This window comes from Myxine glutinosa, chromosome 11 (assembly GCF_964187855.1).
Source record: "Myxine glutinosa chromosome 11, kmMyxGlut1.1, whole genome shotgun sequence".
Lineage (NCBI taxonomy): Eukaryota > Metazoa > Chordata > Myxini > Myxiniformes > Myxinidae > Myxine > Myxine glutinosa.
In genome coordinates, this window is record NC_136271.1 from 58,352,656 (window position 1) to 58,372,668 (window position 20,013).

General features: G+C 46.1%; 1 protein-coding gene across 1 annotated transcript in view; it reads right to left on the reverse strand.

Annotated features, from left to right (window-relative positions):
* Positions 1 to 2,748: 2,748 nt before the first annotated feature.
* Positions 2,749 to 20,013, reverse strand: part of LOC137436683 (endothelin-1-like) — a 78,681-nt gene continuing 61,416 nt past the window's right edge. The window contains exons 3-4 of the mRNA XM_068130673.2: positions 9,396 to 9,536; positions 2,749 to 9,204 (exon numbers count right to left, since the gene is read on the reverse strand). Of these exons, the coding sequence (XP_067986774.1) occupies positions 9,132 to 9,204; positions 9,396 to 9,536 (214 nt within the window). The 3' untranslated portion in view covers positions 2,749 to 9,131. The remainder of the gene's footprint in view (positions 9,205 to 9,395; positions 9,537 to 20,013) is intronic.

The following is a 20,013-nucleotide window of genomic DNA, read 5'->3' on the forward strand; positions in this document are numbered from 1 at the left end:
AAAGTATAAACGGGAGGGATTCATGACATTGATGTATTATATCAAAAATAAGAGTGGTCCCAGGAACACTACCTTGAGGGACGGCAACCTCTCGAGGTAGGCTACATCGATTCCATCCAAAACAACCTTCTGCTTGTGAGCGCACAGGGAATATGATGGTATTGGTATATGATACCACAATATCCAATATATATGATACCCAGTATCAGTAGTACAGTAGAAATTGACATGAAAATAGCCCAATTTGGACATTTTCGATAATAACCGTTTTTTTGTGCTGAACGATTTCTATGATTGTCCTGTATATGCAGAACAAATTCTCATCAATTCACACATGGGGAACCCTGTTTTTTTGTTTTGTTTTTTTTAGGTCAAAGGATATGACATGTTTCAAAACTGTAATATTTTTGGGTATGTTTGTTTAAATAAGTATACACAATTGATTTTAATGATCACGTGGACACATTAAACACCATTTTCTTCTAAAATATACCAGTATTATGATTTACTCCAACAATTTTAATTTAGCAAGTATTGTATTAATTACTAGCAAAAGGACCCGACGTTTCCGGTTAACAATGAGTCGCTTCCTGACGGGAATATGACGAGAGAGGGGTGGGGGGGGGGGGGGAAGTGGAAGGAGAGAGGGGGGGGGAGGGGGAGGGAAGTGGAAGGAGAGAGAGGTAAGGGGAAGGGGGAGGGAGGGTTAGTATATCACACGAAAATGTTAGTCTATAAAAAAAATGGGTACGTAAAAACAAAAAGGAAGCTACGTCTACTGTAACGCCATGGCTTACAAAAGAAGCCTGAATAGTGTTCACCAAGTGGTGGTTAATCATATTCAAAAAGGGTGTTATAACACACCCAAACTTCCCCGGCCTTGTGACTAATTAATTAAGTACACAGGTATTTCTGACTTCATTTGTAGAGCCCTCGTGAAGCGGCTTAAGCACTCCAGCAAGCTCTCCAACGGAAGGGGTGATAAGGAACGGCTGGCTTGGCAAGTGATAGCAAGCTGATTGCTTCTGGTTGAAATGGCCGAGGAATTTTAAAAAGAGATCGCAGGTACAGTAAAGTGACACACTATCCCATGGAAGTATGAATTGTTAAAAATTATGATTAAGTTAAATAAAAAAACTAACCCCAGAAGGAGAATGACAGCCTTGCTTAAATAAATGAATATATATAGTTGGTTTTAAAAATTGCTAGGTATGGTAAATTTTGTCAGATTTCACTAGAGATTTGGCCATTTATTCAGTCTACAGAATCCAATCCTCATATCCGAATCCAGATTTTTATGATATGCTTCAATTATGTAATGACTAGCAGGAGTACCCGGGGGTGGTGGGAGGGGAAGCAGGAGAGGTAGGGGGTAGGGGGGAGTGGAAAGGGGAGGTGAGGAGAGAGGGAGGGAAAAGATATACTACATGTACATCCTTTGGGGGGGGGCGGGGGGGTGTGGCTTTAACAGGCCCCTTCCGTTTTGGGTGAGTGGAGGAAGGGAAGGAGGAAAAATTTTCCAGTGCAAATAATGATTCATAACCTCAGTGTTGCACAGGTAAAAAAGGAAATTGTAATACCCTCTGCCACCATCACCAGGTGGCGCTATATGGTACACATTTACATAGAGAATTTACGCCCCTTTCCCCGTTCCCCACACCCCCGAATGAGGCCGCAGCCACATAGCCTATGTTACCACCAAGACAAAGTTTTATTTGTATTTGTACCCCGAGTAAAGTATAAAAGCGTTTATAGCTGGAGTACCTGGCATTTCTCATGCGAAAAAGAAACATTAACATGTTTGAAATGAGGGAATATATAATGGAAAAGCAATTGCATCCAAATCGGAATCCATCACAAATATCAAATCATCATTTTACCTTTTCGTTGAATAAATGCTGGCGAATGTGCCGTTCATCACGTTTCTGAGTTGAGTATGATGACGTTCAGGAATAAAAAGAAGCCTTACCACCAACTTCGAGCGCTTTTGGAATTGTTTTATTTTTTTGTGTTCAAATGTCTGGTGATTGTTTTGTATTTATTTATGCTAATGTGTAATTGTATATAACTGTCATTAATTTAAAAGGTTTGGGGACTATGGAGCGATAATCTTTTTTAAAATTGTTTTATTTTTGTTTAATACAAAGAAACGAACTCTTTTTTGTCAAACACTCCCAAGCACTCACTGATGAACCTCTGAAAGTTTGACGAAGATCCATTCAGCCATCTCTGAGAAAAATGGCGACACAGACACACACAGACCAACGTCTCTCTTATATAGTAGATAATCGCTCGTGTTTCCAAGGCAAGGCACGTTTGAATAGGCCAAAACCAAATGGCTGCTTAAGAACCCAGCGAGTGGCAGTGGACTGGCCAAGATGGCAGGCCGCCATATTCATAAGGCTTTTTCGTTTTTTTTTCTCATGAGCACCTTGTTAATCATCTTCAAAAAGGGTGTTATAACACACCCAAACACCCAGTTTTAATCCTTGCAATCTGTGGGAGGTCTAAGTGCATGCATGCAAAGTTTGGGGCCGCTAGGTTTCATGGTTTTGGAGTTATGGAGGAGACGGGCGGACGAACGGACACTGCCTTTTATTATTATAGAAAATTGGTTTGTTTACCCCTACCCATATCAATTAGTGGCCAGCATAGCTCAGGTGCACAGGAATTTGACAGGAAGTCACAGTAGATGAGTCAGAAATGATGTAAACATCCACCAACAGATCTGTAATGTTGTGCTTCATATTTGTTTAAGACAGTTGTTTTCTAGGTAAAATCAAAATGTTTTATTGCCCTTAAACTTTAAGACATATAGCCTATTTATAACAATTATTGTCTTCTTTTTTGTTGCATGAATTAACTTCGATTATATCACCACTGTTTCACAGTCATTATAGGGGATTCATTATTTGAGTCATATGGTAAATTCTCCACATGTTTTTTTTTTTTAATGCACGATGCCGACAAGTGCCTAAATGTAAGTTATAGAGTGGAAATTACTAACTATAAATCTCACTGAAATGATCAAATAAACATGATGAAATGGTGTTATTACAAGTCTATCCGTCAGTGTAAATCTAGATTTGTTTTTGTTCATTGTCCCTTTAACTTCTGTCTTCTTGGTTGTTTAACTTCTGTTTACCTTCTTGGTTGGTGGTCTTTCTGTCTATCTTTCTTCTACCGACTCCTCTCCGGCCTTGCACCCCCTGCTCTGTCTGTGCTCTGTCCCTCAAATATTTCTCCAGGATGCACAAGATCTGCCAGCAACCCTCTTTTCGTGAAACTGCCAAAATCAAGAATCTCTACTCACCTTTACTCTTTCATTCCTCTTTTTTCCTTCCTCTGGAACAAACCCCCACATTCTCTCCAATTCCACGCCTCCCTCCAGGCCTTCAAAACAGCTGTTCACCACCATCTCATATCTTGCCCCATCCAAAACCTTGATCTTTTCTACCCCGTTAATACACCCCAAATCCATCTCCTCCAAATTCCGTTTTCTTTCCTGAAAGTCCTAGTAGCGTCGTCCATCTTGTTTATCCCGTGTACCCTGCCCCAGCCCTCTCCCTTCCACAGATCTCCCGATGTTCCTGTTCTCTACTGTTGTTGTGCTTCCCTCTCTCTCCCCCTCTTGTCTCCCCCTCAATTTATTATATGTTTTACGTGTTAACTCTAACACGAGCCTCGACTGGGTATACACAAAACAAACAAAAAACTTGCATACAATCTTTCCATTTATTACTGTGTAATATTTTGATACGTAGGAGAGTGTGCCTATTCGAGCACACTCCTTGAATTTTTTTGTTTACATTACCTTTGTCTTATTGTTGTCTGTCCTAATAAACTGTTTTCTTAATTGTTGCAGATTAGAAATTGACAATCATGGTTTCCCCAAGCAAAGATATCTGCGCAATGTGTTTGTGCAATTTGTGTGATGGTTCCAGTTAGGGTCCACTGGCACACACAGTTGACATCATAGAAATGGATGAAGCATCACATTTTAAAATGTTTCATGAACATGAGCAATATGACAGTATTAAAATCACAGGGCACATGCACAGGATAGTGTATACTTGTCATGCTTATAGGCATATTACATTCTTTTCATGGGTTTTGCATTAGTTCATTTAGGGACGTGATGTACTATTGTGTAAAATTGGATGTAAACTTTTTCAGTGTGAGTTTGTGTTTAGCCTGTCAATGTTGTACCGGTTAATGTTATATTAAAACATTATTGTGGCCCTGGAGTTTGAAAAGTAGACACAACTATACACTTTATGTAATATGTTATCATTGCTGTAAGTTTATAAACATGCATTCTAATTTAGGGTGTGCTATACATTATAATTCATGGTGTGCATGTCTAAAAGGTGAAACATTAATGATCCATACATTTGACTTCAACTTGCTCCATGATGAGAAATTCATAAATATGTGATGATTTGTCCAGCACGTACTTGTTGCAAAATTCAGTACAACTCTTTTTTAAATACAACTTTCTAAATCAAGCATATATTAACCACAAACTTGGTCCAGGGACACAGATTGTATGTTTGTCTTTGCCTCTAATTTCATTGATAAATTAGTGCATAGAAAGTCTTTACTGAACAGAAGTTATACATTATTCGAAGCCCCATTGGCAGCCATTTTGAAATTTCCCCAAAAAACATTTCCCCAAGAATGAATTTGTGAGAATTTTTTTTGTTACCATTTAAACTCCTAATAAGGTGTTTCAAATACAAATATGGTTATTATCGAAAATGTCGATAGGTCATTGTTAATTACCTCCGCCACCAAAGGTGGATGGAGGTTATGTTTTCACCCCCGTCTGTCTGTCACTTTGATTAAATTATCTCCAAAGGTTGTGGACGGATTCGGACGAAATACGGCAGAGATGTAGCGTATGTGACAACGACGAAATGATTCGATTTTGGTGAGGATTCGGGTCCGGCTACTACAATTGTTTAAGTGATTCTTCACCATTGGGAGATAGGGCCAAAAACAATACTTAGCAGGATATCAAAAAGTTCTGGTCGGATTTGGACGAAACTTGATGGACCGGTTAGGTGTCTGACAATGACGATTCGATTCGATTTTGGTGAAGACTTGAATATGGATTCGGATATGAGAATTATTTAATTTATTAAATGATTCTTCACCTTTGGGAGATCGGGCCAAAAACGATACATAGCAGGATATCTCAAAAAGTTATGGATGGATTTGGACGAAACTTGCTGGACAGGTTGTGTGTGTGGCAAGGAATAATCGATTCAATTTTGGTGAAGAACGGGATCCAGATACAGCTAGTATAATTTTTTTAATGATTCTTCACCATTGAGTGATATGGCCAACCAGGCGGAGGATGCTCTCTACTGAGTGCCGTTCTAGTTTCTACTGTACTACAGAGGGCATCGTTATCTGAGAGCTTGACATTCAGTCAGGGAAGTGCCAGACAGAATCAAATGCATAGGAGAGGTCCAACGAGATCGTCCTGACTTCTTGTTTGAGATTAAGGCATACATCCATTGCTGGCATAGAAGATACAGGATGACCACAGTGGAATAACCTGGGCGAAGCTAAACTAATGGTCGGACATCAGGGAGCGAAAGAAAAGACGAGAATTCTCCTTTACTTTTCTTATGATGGGAATATACGCATAATTTTGACTCGTGTTGTGATCAAATATGGCCGATTGGCGGCCATTGTCGTTGTGAAAACCCTATGTTGAACATGTCCTCAACAATTTATTGGACATGCATTTACTGATCTTGTTCAAACTTTGAACACAGATAATGAATGATGGCTTACATTTGCACCTTTTTTTTTTTTTTTAGATCAGATCCAGGATGGCTGACTGGTGGCCATTTTGTTACTTAAACGTGTCCCCAACCATTTCTCGGACATGCATGGACCGATTTTGTTCAAACTTGGCAAAAAGACAATACATGAGAGTATACATATGCAAAATATTTTGTTTTGTAATCCGACCAAAGTTTAAATATGGGCTAGCCATTCAATTATGCACAGCAAAATTACTAAAACCACGGCTATGACATTCTATGTATTTTTCTCCTTGTTCTTAATGCAGGCAGGTGACCCTAAAAAAAATCACGTGAAAAAGTGCAGAAGAAGTAGACAAAGGTGGTGAACAGTTTTTGAACATTGGGGCACCAATACCATCAGGATTGGTAGCAGTGGAGGAGGCAAGAGGCTTGGAATGTATTGACCTTGGCAGAAGACATGTTCACATACTGTAGGATGGGTACATTGCAAGAGGGATTAGGGATCTGGGCCTTTTCTGCATACAGATGAGAAAGTAAATCTTAGCAGGAGCTGTGCATAATGTGACTCCCCATCCTTCACCAGCAAAAGGATCAGTGGAGGATCATGCTCAGACTTGGACAACGGCCACCAATTTTTTGTCCTGTGAGATTGGACCTCAGTGGGACTGACGCTGAATTCTGGCACATCTTATGGTGAAAACAAAATGATTATGAGCTTCACAGAGAGACTGCAGGCTCCTATCAGTGGGATGTGCTTCACAGGAGGAAAAGGAAGTTGCACTTATTTATTAATTTATTTATATAAACAGACTTTCTTCCATTATAGCTTCTACTGCTCTCTCAGTCCTCCAACTCTCTCCAGCTCTTCCAGGATGCACCCATCCTTCCAGTAACCCCTCTTGCTTAAACACCCCAAATCCAAGCTTTCTGCACACATCTACTTTGTTGTTCCTTTTCCCGTTTGTGGAACCACACCCTTACAAAAGTCATTGTGAGAGAAAGAGAAAAAAAGAGAGAGAGAACGAACTCCATTGATATCCATGCGAATGAGAGCAGCGGATAGACGATAGAGCCTAGATGGGAAAGGGAGCTTCTCATGTTGACTGCCACCAGCAAGCAATGCATCTGTAAAAATGGTACACAGAATAGCCAAAGAGGGAGGTGAGCAAGTTTTTATAGGTAGTAGGTTGTAGACAGCAACCGCTCAGGGTGGTACTACCGTTCTGACGTAGGAGCGTTAAAGTGGTGCCCGGAACAATCTTGCACTCTCCGTGTCAGGATTGCTGGTCTTACTTTCTGTCTTACTCAAACTACATCTGCCGTGTTAGGGTTAGGGTTATGGTTTACTGTGTACCATTACATGTGCATCATTTGGTTTACTGTGTACCATTTCCAGGGCCACCAAGCGCATCAGATTCAATCTCTCTTCCTCGCAAATAAACGTATGCATTTTTCATCATACACTTTTCTTCTCTTTTATTTAAGGGCCTGGCCTCGATGAGGACTATATAGTCCATGATTGGAGCCTTCAACATAAAAAAAAAGTCCGGGACATTCTGTGGTAAAGGTTTCTGTTAGATGGATATAACATTTCGACGCGAGGCAGCAACATGTTGCGAGAGATCCATGAGACATGAGCGTCCACCACCGACGTCAATTGAAACAATTTGCCGACGATTCCCAGAACTCACGAGGTTTTTCCCGGTACTGGAAACACTTTATACAAGTTACAAAGCAATGGCAAAGAATACTGTAGGTAGTCTGCATCCAAGCTAAAAAAAATCAACGTGTAAATCAGTTTGAATATCGCATCAAGTGCTTACGTCTACTTTTTGGTCCTCGGGAAAAGTTTCATGAGGAAGGTTGTCGGCGGAAATGAGCTCGAAGGAGCCACCAGCCCTGTGCAAATATGCAATCTGACATGTTTCTACAGTCAGGCCAATTATACGTCTAATGCCTTTAGGTAACGTTACGTTATTCTTTCGCTCTGTTAATACACGATACTATGAGTAATCTCTGAGTTGATGTCTGTTACACCAGCAATTCCTAAGCTCAGACTGCGTCACGCAAACTCGAATTCCATTCTTTCCAACATGGCCTAAGTTTGATATATCAATGCCAGCTGAAATACACATCGTGCCTCGTCGAGCTCGTTCGAGTTATCGACGAAAAAACAATGCGTGCGTTATGCTCAATTTACGCACAGAAGCCACCGCATCTGCTGGTTTTGACGTCACAACAGTAAGGCGACACACGTTAATGAATGAAACTCAGAACGTCCTCAAATCCAAAGCAGGTGCTTGCTCCGGCCTTCAGGTTGATGCCCCGTCCCGTGGAGGTAAAGACCGTCGGATCGATGTCTGTTGAGGTTTTTGCGCCTTTGAATTCGATCCTCGGTTTAATCCACTCACTGTGCTAATGACATGCAGGGGTTGTGAAACACCTTTTATCTTTTCTGGTTTTGCTGCTCTCTCTGTCTTCTCCAATCTTCACCTGTTTCCGAAATTGTATTTCTTATTTTATTTCGACCTTTGCTACGAAGGAGTTTTTTTTTGCATTTGCGGTCTCCTCTGGCTTTAAGTCAAGGAGCTAATTTCAACATGTGTCAACGTTAAACCATGTCGTCCAACATTGATAACCCCATCAAGGCAAAAGAGTGCTTTCGAGGACTGGTATGAACCTTTCAGAATTCACGTCATCATCGCACAGCTCCTCTTTTCCCTTGGGGAGAAGAATGGCTTTTGTTGTACTACAGCAGTACTGCATCATCTTTGAGTCTCAGCCGAGAACTAAACTTCGACAATATGAAAAGCTATTCGATTGTAACTTGGAAACCCTATTAACAGATGCTGTGTAATTGCTCAGTTTCTCATCATCATGAGATTATGTTTGATCCTCTTGATACCCCCATGCAAGGGGGATTGCAATAAGGAAAGGTCGAAGCATCATTTGGGATAAAGTGTTCACCTTCAGATTGAAAGCATTCAGTTAATAGGCGAAAAGGTAATAAATGGACGGCATGTGTGGAAGGGAATCTGAAAATCACTCGAAGGAATTCGTCCCACGTGTGGCTCGTCCTGGTTCGGCCTCTGTGAAGTCGCACACCGTGAAGATCAAATGGGATTCTTTTTTTTCTTTTTTAGGTAATTTTGCCCAGAGTCCTTTGGAACCTGAAGCATGAACCTTTGTCGCCATCCCCACCCCACCGACCATGTCGTTCAGCCAATGAGGTCTGACTGTCCTGTCCATCGACTGGTGTTCTGATCCCTTTCTACTCATGGTGATGCCATTTTATTTTCTGCATAGACAAATCCTGAAGATGACCATCTTCCTTTCTTCCTATTATAATCAAATTGCAAATCTTCCAGCTCTTCTTTTTTTGATTTGATCCAAAGGCTTCATCCGCAGGTTATTCTTATTTCTGTTGAAAAAACAAAAGCAGCAAAAGTTAAAAATGAGTGAAACTGCACTTCAGCTTATTTATAGGTTCACCTTCAGCTTAGGCACCCCCTTTCCCCCCACAAACCCACCTGAAAATTGCACTTATTTATCTTTCTAATGTTATTTAGAGATTTTTTTTTTTTTTTAACCTGAGAGGGTTTCAGCACTTACAGGGCAGGAGGGAGACTGCAAAAGTGTTTGCAATCCTTGTCACCGCGATGCTCGCATGCACACCGAAGGGTCTCTCTGGGCCACGTGATTAGGGTGCGCCTTGTTCTGTGCACACTCCCCACCCCATATGGTACCATGCTCCTAGCAGATGCAACGCACCATGGGGAAAATGAAATCAACATCAGACATGAAAAACCTAAAATTGTGTCCAACTTTTAGAGGCTGCTGTTGTATCATATGCAATGTGGGGTGGGACACCATTATAGTGTCAATTTCACTCCCGTTCCACACTTCACATGTTGACTCATTTCCTGTCCATATCTGTTATATTCTCCCATGTCTGGATCCTGTGTCCTTACACTGCCCGGTTTCACAACCTTGCCGGCCTTGAATACCATAACAAACCCAGTGTCGTTATAAAACCACATTTGCCTGTGATTATGCCTTTTCAAATGAACTTTGATCATAAAATATTTTATTTACATGAAGTAATGGTGTGCGTTGTTGGTACCATGGCCAAGTTCCAAAAATGGATTGAGTGTGGTGGTCATGACCTTGCTTTCTTACACTCCTTCACAGTAAACCATTGACCTTATAGGCCTATGGCATTCCAGTGGCGTCAACAGGAAATGAATGAACGAATGATTCATTATCATCCCTTCTCAAGTCATGGCTAGCAGAGCATAGAGGTGTCTGCAACTCATTCCTTCAGGCTGAAAATTAAATATATGTGTGATGTATTCAAAATGGCAGAACTTTTAACATCCTCCCCTCCCATCCCCACCACACTATCACTACCCCACCTTCCATCCCCCCCAAAATCCCTTGTTTAATATCGTACACAAGATAAAATTACTCTTTAGGAGATTACTCGTTTTGCTAGTGTTAATAAGAATGAGTTTAACTGCAGCCAACCATATTGTACCAGACGTGGCTTAGATGTTATTTACCGAGCGGTTTTGGTATGACCACGTCTGCACAAGTTACCCGATTATACCCGAACGTTGACTAATCGCGCTACGCTAGGTCAATGAAGGAAAAGACACACGGCTGGGATTAAATTGACGCGACACCAGGGATACGGTTCTCAAGACCTCCGGAGGAGATTATATTAGGGCGGAAGGTCAGATTACAGGGACGAGAGGTACAGCATAGAAAGACAAGCACTTAGACACACTCTTATATTAACCCCAACAGACGACAGATAAACGGGACAAAAGGCTGACTCACACGGGGATTGATGGCCAGGAAAGGCAGAATCGATGGCTCAAGGTGCACTCTTGGCTCAAGGACAGGGTACTGTACGGTCCAGTAGATGCAGGAGGTTTCACAGCGCTCGAGGTGGCGTCTTGTCGTCTCAAGCTGGGGGCGCATCTGACGTCACGTCCGGTACGTGGCCGCGTATATCCGGCGGGGAGTGACACGCCCTCGGCTCGTTAGCTCCGCCCCAGATGGAATCGGCACGTTGCTTCTCATTGGGTGCGTGGGGGGGTTACTGGCTCCGCCCCTGACGAGGAGCTGACAGCCAGCCCCTTCGGGGTAACACCGTGGAGCGCATGGTCATGGCGGGTAACCGAGCCGGTGTGAGGACGCACACTCCCCGCCCCTCTGTTGTTGTAGTCGTAGTTGTAGTTGTAGTTGTAATTGTTGTTGTAGTTGTTGTTATTGTTGTTGTTTGGGGAAGAAGATGGGAGGAGGTATGGGAAAGGTCCTAAACTCACTACTGGTGCCATATAATCACATTCTGGTGCAACGAAGAGTCATAATTAATGGAAACGAGTCCTTAACTGACATAGACTAAGAATAACTAGCAAGATGTCCGAAAGTTGTCTACGTGTGGTGCGGTGGACCTGGGCACGACATTTAATGGGGGAAAAAGGGGAAGGTCGGCTCTACTGATTGTTGTTTACAGACAATGGGACTAGGGAATGGGGGATTGGGGATAGTTGGGGAGTATTGGGGAAATAGGGGAATATTTACAAGCGGATATGGAGGCCAAATTCCATATTCGCAACATTGCACCCTTCTCTACCCTCGGGGCGTCCCGACCCGATAAATTTTTACCTACTTTAGTGTGGCACGCAATGTAGTTCCCTCTACTATTAACTCTACCCTGAGTGCGACAGTTTTACAGATATTCACAAATGAGTAAATATGTCCCCCTGCGACGTTGCACCCTTCTCCTCACAGAAACACACCCACAGGATAACCGAATCCGGAAAGAATCCTCAAACTAAACATACAGCCGGTAGGGAGCATTATTTACACAAGACTACGCTGATTTTTACACTACGATCCAGGACCTGTTTTTGGAGGAACACATGCAGATGTTATGCATAGAGAGAGCACGCATGCTAGCATCGATACACCAACCCACGAGTGCTCTGTGGCCTACGGCCTTTAATAATGTGCAGAGCACCCCTTCCAAGCATCAAGCACCACCCCATCACACAGTGAGCACCATCCGGTGCACCAATAAAATGTTTATGACTCATTGTGTGGTGTCGCAGCCGGCCGATGTTCTGCCGCTGGTCTTGCCTTCGTGTGGTGCACTTGGCCTTCTTACTTCTTTTAAACAAAATAAAGAAAGGCGCCAACCGCGTCCATTTCTTTATTGTGGCCGTCAGGGGGCCAACTATAAGTGGTTCACCTGTATGGAATAGGTGCCACGTTGACCCATAGGTCCATCCACGGGTGGTGCTTGGCCGCAAAAGAGCTGCGGTCCATTGTGGGTGGCCACAAACATTGCGGTCCATATGGTGTATCGATCCAAGCAGCAAGCAGCGAAAGTGCAGGCCCACAACTGTGTAGCCAGCACCGCTCTCTCCTCTCTCTCTACCCCAAAGCCAGATCCTCGGAGGTGGGAGACAAAAGAAGCAGACAAGTGAGTAAGGTGGTAAGGGCGCAAAAGTGCACGCAATACAAGGTGATGCACACTGGGGGCACATGGGAACCAGGTGAGACAGGTACGTTTCTATCGTACGCCCCCCCCCCCCACCAGGTAACCTACATGGCCCCTCCCTTACCCCTTACTGTATCCACACAACACAACACTACCCATAAACATCTACTTTACAAATCAACAAACATCCCTACTGTCTTCCCCGTTCCTCCCATAAACCAAATTCGTCTTCTCTCCCTCCTAACCAATCAAATTTGCCATTTTCAACTCTCATCAAAATTTGCCATCACCAATTCATCATCAGTCCCTCCTAGGGAGGGAGAGATGGAATCACCCCAATGTCTCATCCACGTCGTGATGCGTCTCACAAATCCTCACAGCAACCCTTACTTCTGCAACACAAACAAAGAAAACACAGGTGTGGAGTCATCATCATCACCACAGGTAAGTGGCTGCGTATGGTGCGACAGGTTCATCAATCCTAACTATTTCCTAAATGACTTTAACAACTTTACACTACCCGGGGTCTTTCTCCGGCCAAACCATTGGCCCTCTTACACTATGGGTTCTAAAAACCAATTCCCATTGGCCAAACTGTGGTGCTCTTCAATTTGGGGTCTCACTCCCCCGATTCATCTCCCGGTGCCCTCGCACAATTTCTGGGCTGTGGCGTGTACCTCTCCCAGCGGGTCTACCCACCTGCACACCTCCACCACTGCAGTTGCCACCCGAGCTTACCTAGCTCCTCACCCTAACCTAACTAACTGGGGCAGGCCCTCTGGCGCTCTCCCCACTCGGTGCCCTCTCTGGCACTGGGCTACCCGATCCACACCCGGGATCCTCAGGCACCCACTCACAACTACCGGCTCCCAGAGCCCACCTGCGGCCTCACCTGGCCGACATCCTCACAGTGGTGGAGTGCCCAACCAACTACACACACTAACAGGCTACACGCCCAGCCATTTCCACAACACTAATGCACCCATCCACAACACCATTCTGCAACCGCACCACAAATGCCAATATCCAACCACAATTTACCTGTACCCTCTACCTAACACTTACACTACCCGCCCCGGGTATCCGTGATGGGGGTCCACTCTTCCCCCATTCACACCTTCGCACCATGCACACCACTCCGTACCACTTACTCCAACTCTCTCCACACACCTGTACTTGCACACCTGTGCTCTCACACCTGGTGCCACCTGCACCCTTCTCTCCCCAAGCGCATTCGCGCTGATCCACAACACTCACTACTCATACACGGCTCCACACACCTGTCCAGTTGCACACCTGTGCAATCACACCTGTTCAATTCTCACACACACGGCATCATCTCAGCTAACTACTCCCTTCTGAAACTTGCGCTTCCCAGTCGTCCCTTTAAACTATTGCGCTCCCTCGTCATTATCATCCACACTAATCTACCTGCGTCCCCACTACAGGTATCAGTCACTAACTAAACTTAACGTTACCTAATGTCATCTCTCTAGATCCCTACACACAATATAACCTAACCCACCCGGGCTAGTTTTCACTGCCATACACCCCATAATCTATAGCTCCTTTGCCCCCACTCTGTGAGGGATGGTGGATTTGCCATCCCACCACATCGGGGGTCTCTCACTACCAATTTTGCACATCAAATTTCAACAAATCAAAAATTTGCCACTCACTGCCCATCATCTGCCAATCACTACTGCCAATCCTTTGCCAATCATCAAATTTTGTTTTTCTCTAATTTCGGGGCCAAAACACTAACCTCATCACCCAGTCTCCTCACTAATACCTCTCGGTGCGCCAATCCCTGTCCAAAGCCTGGCTTCGTAAAGCCGAGCAATGAATGTGGGTTGTTCTGTGCCAGCGGCTGGATACATCCCGCATTCGGTGCAGGGAAGGAGGTTTACCCGGGCCGAGATCCCACGCACCATCTCGGCACGGAGCCATCCCATGGCTCGATCTCGGCCTGCTGGAATGCCTCACCAAAAAGTGGTCGCCATGACGACCCTTTCTATCGGGCTGCCCGCTCCGCCTAGTGGAGCACGGACGCGGCCGTTCAAAGCGAGGCCCAGCACGCACCGAGGGCCCGATTCGGCTATAAGTCGTTCTAAACTCTACCCCGTCTAACGTCGATGCTTCACCTGGACGCTTACACCCCGCAGCCCGTTCCTTGCTCACACATCCAGCCGTTTCCATGCTCCTCGTACCTTTCCTTACACACCCCGGTACCCTCATTCCACTCACAGCCTTGGTCACACACCTGACCACCGAACACTTTGGCACACATTCGTTGGTCGCACACCTCACCAAAACACCTCTTCGCGCCCCCTCCTCAGTCACCTCCTCTGTGACAATCACAGGTGTGCTCTCATTCGCACACCCAACCACGTGCCTCACCACCAACTCCAGCGTGCATTCCCACTCACGCTCTACCATTCCAGGTGTGCATCCTTCCATCCCAGGTGTACATCCTCGCTCACCTGTCATAACCAACTCACTCTCCTTGTCACTCTCACTACTCTCACCTCCATTCTTGACAGCGCACTCACCCTTACTCTTGACAGCGCACTCTTTCCTCATGCACCTGTCCGTTACACACCTTTCTCGCGCACACTCTCCCGTTACACCCTCTGTAACACTCACCACAGGTGGACACTCTTCCTTACTTCTGACAGCGCACTCTTTCCTCATGCACCTGTCCGTCACACACCTTTCTCGCGCACACTCCTGCGCACACTCTCCCGTCACACCCTCTGTAACACTTACCACACCGCGCTTCCATGTGCTCCCTCGCACACGCGCTACGACCGACTCACTCTCGCCAGCACCCTCACTCCTTGGCACACACTTTTTCCTCACACACCCCAGAGTCGGACTTTCTCGCACACCTCCTCTTTCGCACACCAGACCTGTCGCACACTTCACCAACGGCCTCTCACGAACACCCGGGTCCATCTCGACCCCCAAGCTTATTAAATCACCTGGCGCATCATACGCACGACCATATTGGTCACCACTTACACCGGGTCCTCTTCCTCTTCGCTTCTCCTCCATCACCTGCGAATCCCTCATCCGGTTAATGAGCACATCATCACGATCCAAACACAGACTTTGGACCAATTCTTTTATCTCCTCTTTTATCTCTTTCTTATCCCCTCTCCGTCGCTTCTTAATTTCGCTCATCCCTTCTTCCACTTCTTCTAATTTGTGCTTCACCTCTTTTATTCCCCGGTACGTCTCCTCAAGCTCATCCTCTAAGGCTACCTTGACCGTTTCCAGGTGCGTCCTCACCTGCCGGTCCTTCGTCTCCATTACCTCTGCCACCTCGTCCAACCTCGTTGTCAGTCCCTCACGTACCATCTGACATTCCCTCTTCGTCGCTACCAAGTCATTTTTTAGGTCATTTTGTGTCGCTTTTAAACCTCCTAATACCGCAGTGTTCCTTTGAACCTGCTCCACTAACTCCGTCTGTCCCACCGTCAGTTGTTCTACTCCCAGCGTCAAGTCCTCTATGCCCCCTTGTAACTTTACAGTCCCCTTTCTCACCTCCTTCTCCATGCGCTCCTTACAGTGCCTCACCTCCTCGCGCACTCCTCCGACCTCCTCACTCACTCCTCTTCTGATCTCTTCTCCCATCACTTGCATCTCCTGCCCAGATGCCACCCTCATCTGCTCCATTTCCTCCCTGTGAGCATCCAGTTTGGTTTCTACCCCCATTCTGACCCCCTCTATCTGCTGCCCCATTTGGTTAACTTCCCTTTCCGCTTGGTCCCTCATGTCCCTCAATTTGCCTTCCATACTGTTTTCTAACCCCTCTAACCCATTTTTCACTCCCTCTATCTGATTCTCCTGGGCAGCCATTCTATTTTCTACCCCCTCTAACCCCTTTTGCATCCCTTCCATTTGATTCTCTTGAGCAGCCATTCTGTTTTCTACCCCCATTAACCCCTCCTGTATTTCCCCTAATCTATTGTCTAATTTCCCAAATTTCTCGTCTAATCCCTTAAAATTATTGTCTAATCCCCTAAAATTATTGTCTAATCCCTTAAAATTATTGTCTAATCCCTCACCAGTACCCCTCGCTTCGTCCCTCATTACCCCCATTTGGCCCTCTAATCGCTCACTATCAGCCCTCAATCCCACAATTTGGTTTCCCAATTGCTGACTATTAGCCCTCATCTCGTCCTTCATTTCTTCACCCGACTTAACCATAAAGGCCTTTATTTGTTCCATAAATAGGCCCCAATCCATCGGCGGCGCTACCACGGTCGCGGGCGCGGTGACCAGCGAGGCGCCATTTTGTGCGTCTGCTACCCTCGCTGCTTCGCTCTCCTCGCGTCCCTCAATTTGGTCCTGGACCGACCCTGCCTCACTCTCCCCTACCGGACCCCAGCTGTCTTGGTCTGCCATAGCGCGACTTTCAAAATTCGGGTTTTTATTTTCGTAAAACAAATTCAAATTTCGCCGTTATAATTTCGCGCGGGAAACGCGCTCCGAATCGATTCTATTACCAATTTGGGCCTAATAAATTTAGTCCCGGGTTCGAATTCCACTCCTCGACACCAATTGTTACAGACGTGGCTTAGATGTTATTTACCGAGCGGTTTTGGTATGACCACGTCTGCACAAGTTACCCGATTATACCCGAACGTTGACTAATCGCGCTACGCTAGGTCAATGAAGGAAAAGACACACGGCTGGGATTAAATTGACGCGACACCAGGGATACGGTTCTCAAGACCTCCGGAGGAGATTATATTAGGGCGGAAGGTCAGATTACAGGGACGAGAGGTACAGCATAGAAAGACAAGCACTTAGACACACTCTTATATTAACCCCAACAGACGACAGATAAACGGGACAAAAGGCTGACTCACACGGGGATTGATGGCCAGGAAAGGCAGAATCGATGGCTCAAGGTGCACTCTTGGCTCAAGGACAGGGTACTGTACGGTCCAGTAGATGCAGGAGGTTTCACAGCGCTCGAGGTGGCGTCTTGTCGTCTCAAGCTGGGGGCGCATCTGACGTCACGTCCGGTACGTGGCCGCGTATATCCGGCGGGGAGTGACACGCCCTCGGCTCGTTAGCTCCGCCCCAGATGGAATCGGCACGTTGCTTCTCATTGGGTGCGTGGGGGGGTTACTGGCTCCGCCCCTGACGAGGAGCTGACAGCCAGCCCCTTCGGGGTAACACCGTGGAGCGCATGGTCATGGCGGGTAACCGAGCCGGTGTGAGGACGCACACTCCCCGCCCCTCTGTTGTTGTAGTCGTAGTTGTAGTTGTAGTTGTAATTGTTGTTGTAGTTGTTGTTATTGTTGTTGTTTGGGGAAGAAGATGGGAGGAGGTATGGGAAAGGTCCTAAACTCACTACTGGTGCCATATAATCACATTCTGGTGCAACGAAGAGTCATAATTAATGGAAACGAGTCCTTAACTGACATAGACTAAGAATAACTAGCAAGATGTCCGAAAGTTGTCTACGTGTGGTGCGGTGGACCTGGGCACGACATTTAATGGGGGAAAAAGGGGAAGGTCGGCTCTACTGATTGTTGTTTACAGACAATGGGACTAGGGAATGGGGGATTGGGGATAGTTGGGGAGTATTGGGGAAATAGGGGAATATTTACAAGCGGATATGGAGGCCAAATTCCATATTCGCAACATTGCACCCTTCTCTACCCTCGGGGCGTCCCGACCCGATAAATTTTTACCTACTTTAGTGTGGCACGCAATGTAGTTCCCTCTACTATTAACTCTACCCTGAGTGCGACAGTTTTACAGATATTCACAAATGAGTAAATATGTCCCCCTGCGACGTTGCACCCTTCTCCTCACAGAAACACACCCACAGGATAACCGAATCCGGAAAGAATCCTCAAACTAAACATACAGCCGGTAGGGAGCATTATTTACACAAGACTACGCTGATTTTTACACTACGATCCAGGACCTGTTTTTGGAGGAACACATGCAGATGTTATGCATAGAGAGAGCACGCATGCTAGCATCGATACACCAACCCACGAGTGCTCTGTGGCCTACGGCCTTTAATAATGTGCAGAGCACCCCTTCCAAGCATCAAGCACCACCCCATCACACAGTGAGCACCATCCGGTGCACCAATAAAGTGTTTATGACTCATTGTGTGGTGTCGCAGCCGGCCGATGTTCTGCCGCTGGTCTTGCCTTCGTGTGGTGCACTTGGCCTTCTTACTTCTTTTAAACAAAATAAAGAAAGGCGCCAACCGCGTCCATTTCTTTATTGTGGCCGTCAGGGGGCCAACTATAAGTGGTTCACCTGTATGGCATAGGTGCCACGTTGACCCATAGGTCCATCCACGGGTGGTGCTTGGCCGCAAAAGAGCTGCGGTCCATTGTGGGTGGCCACAAACATTGCGGTCCATATGGTGTATCGATCCAAGCAGCAAGCAGCGAAAGTGCAGGCCCACAACTGCGTAGCCAGCACCGCTCTCTCCTCTCTCTCTACCCCAAAGCCAGATCCTCGGAGGTGGGAGACAAAAGAAGCAGACAAGTGAGTAAGGTGGTAAGGGCGCAAAAGTGCACGCAATACAAGGTGATGCACACTGGGGGCACATGGGAACCAGGTGAGACAGGTACGTTTCTATCGTACGCCCCCCCCCCACCAGGTAACCTACATGGCCCCTCCCTTACCCCTTACTGTATCCACACAACACAACACTACCCATAAACATCTACTTTACAAATCAACAAACATCCCTACTGTCTTCCCCGTTCCTCCCATAAACCAAATTCGTCTTCTCTCCCTCCTAACCAATCAAATTTGCCATTTTCAACTCTCATCAAAATTTGCCATCACCAATTCATCATCAGTCCCTCCTCGGGAGGGAGAGATGGAATCACCCCAATGTCTCATCCACGTCGTGATGCGTCTCACAAATCCTCACAGCAACCCTTACTTCTGCAACACAAACAAAGAAAACACAGGTGTGGAGTCATCATCATCACCACAGGTAAGTGGCTGCGTATGGTGCGACAGGTTCATCAATCCTAACTATTTCCTAAATGACTTTAACAACTTTACACTACCCGGGGTCTTTCTCCGGCCAAACCATTGGCCCTCTTACACTATGGGTTCTAAAAACCAATTCCCATTGGCCAAACTGTGGTGCTCTTCAATTTGGGGTCTCACTCCCCCGATTCATCTCCCGGTGCCCTCGCACAATTTCTGGGCTGTGGCGTGTACCTCTCCCAGCGGGTCTACCCACCTGCACACCTCCACCACTGCAGTTGCCACCCGAGCTTACCTAGCTCCTCACCCTAACCTAACTAACTGGGGCAGGCCCTCTGGCGCTCTCCCCACTCGGTGCCCTCTCTGGCACTGGGCTACCCGATCCACACCCGGGATCCTCAGGCACCCACTCACAACTACCGGCTCCCAGAGCCCACCTGCGGCCTCACCTGGCCGACATCCTCACAGTGGTGGAGTGCCCAACCAACTACACACACTAACAGGCTACACGCCCAGCCATTTCCACAACACTAATGCACCCATCCACAACACCATTCTGCAACCGCACCACAAATGCCAATATCCAACCACAATTTACCTGTACCCTCTACCTAACACTTACACTACCCGCCCCGGGTATCCGTGATGGGGGTCCACTCTTCCCCCATTCACACCTTCGCACCATGCACACCACTCCGTACCACTTACTCCAACTCTCTCCAC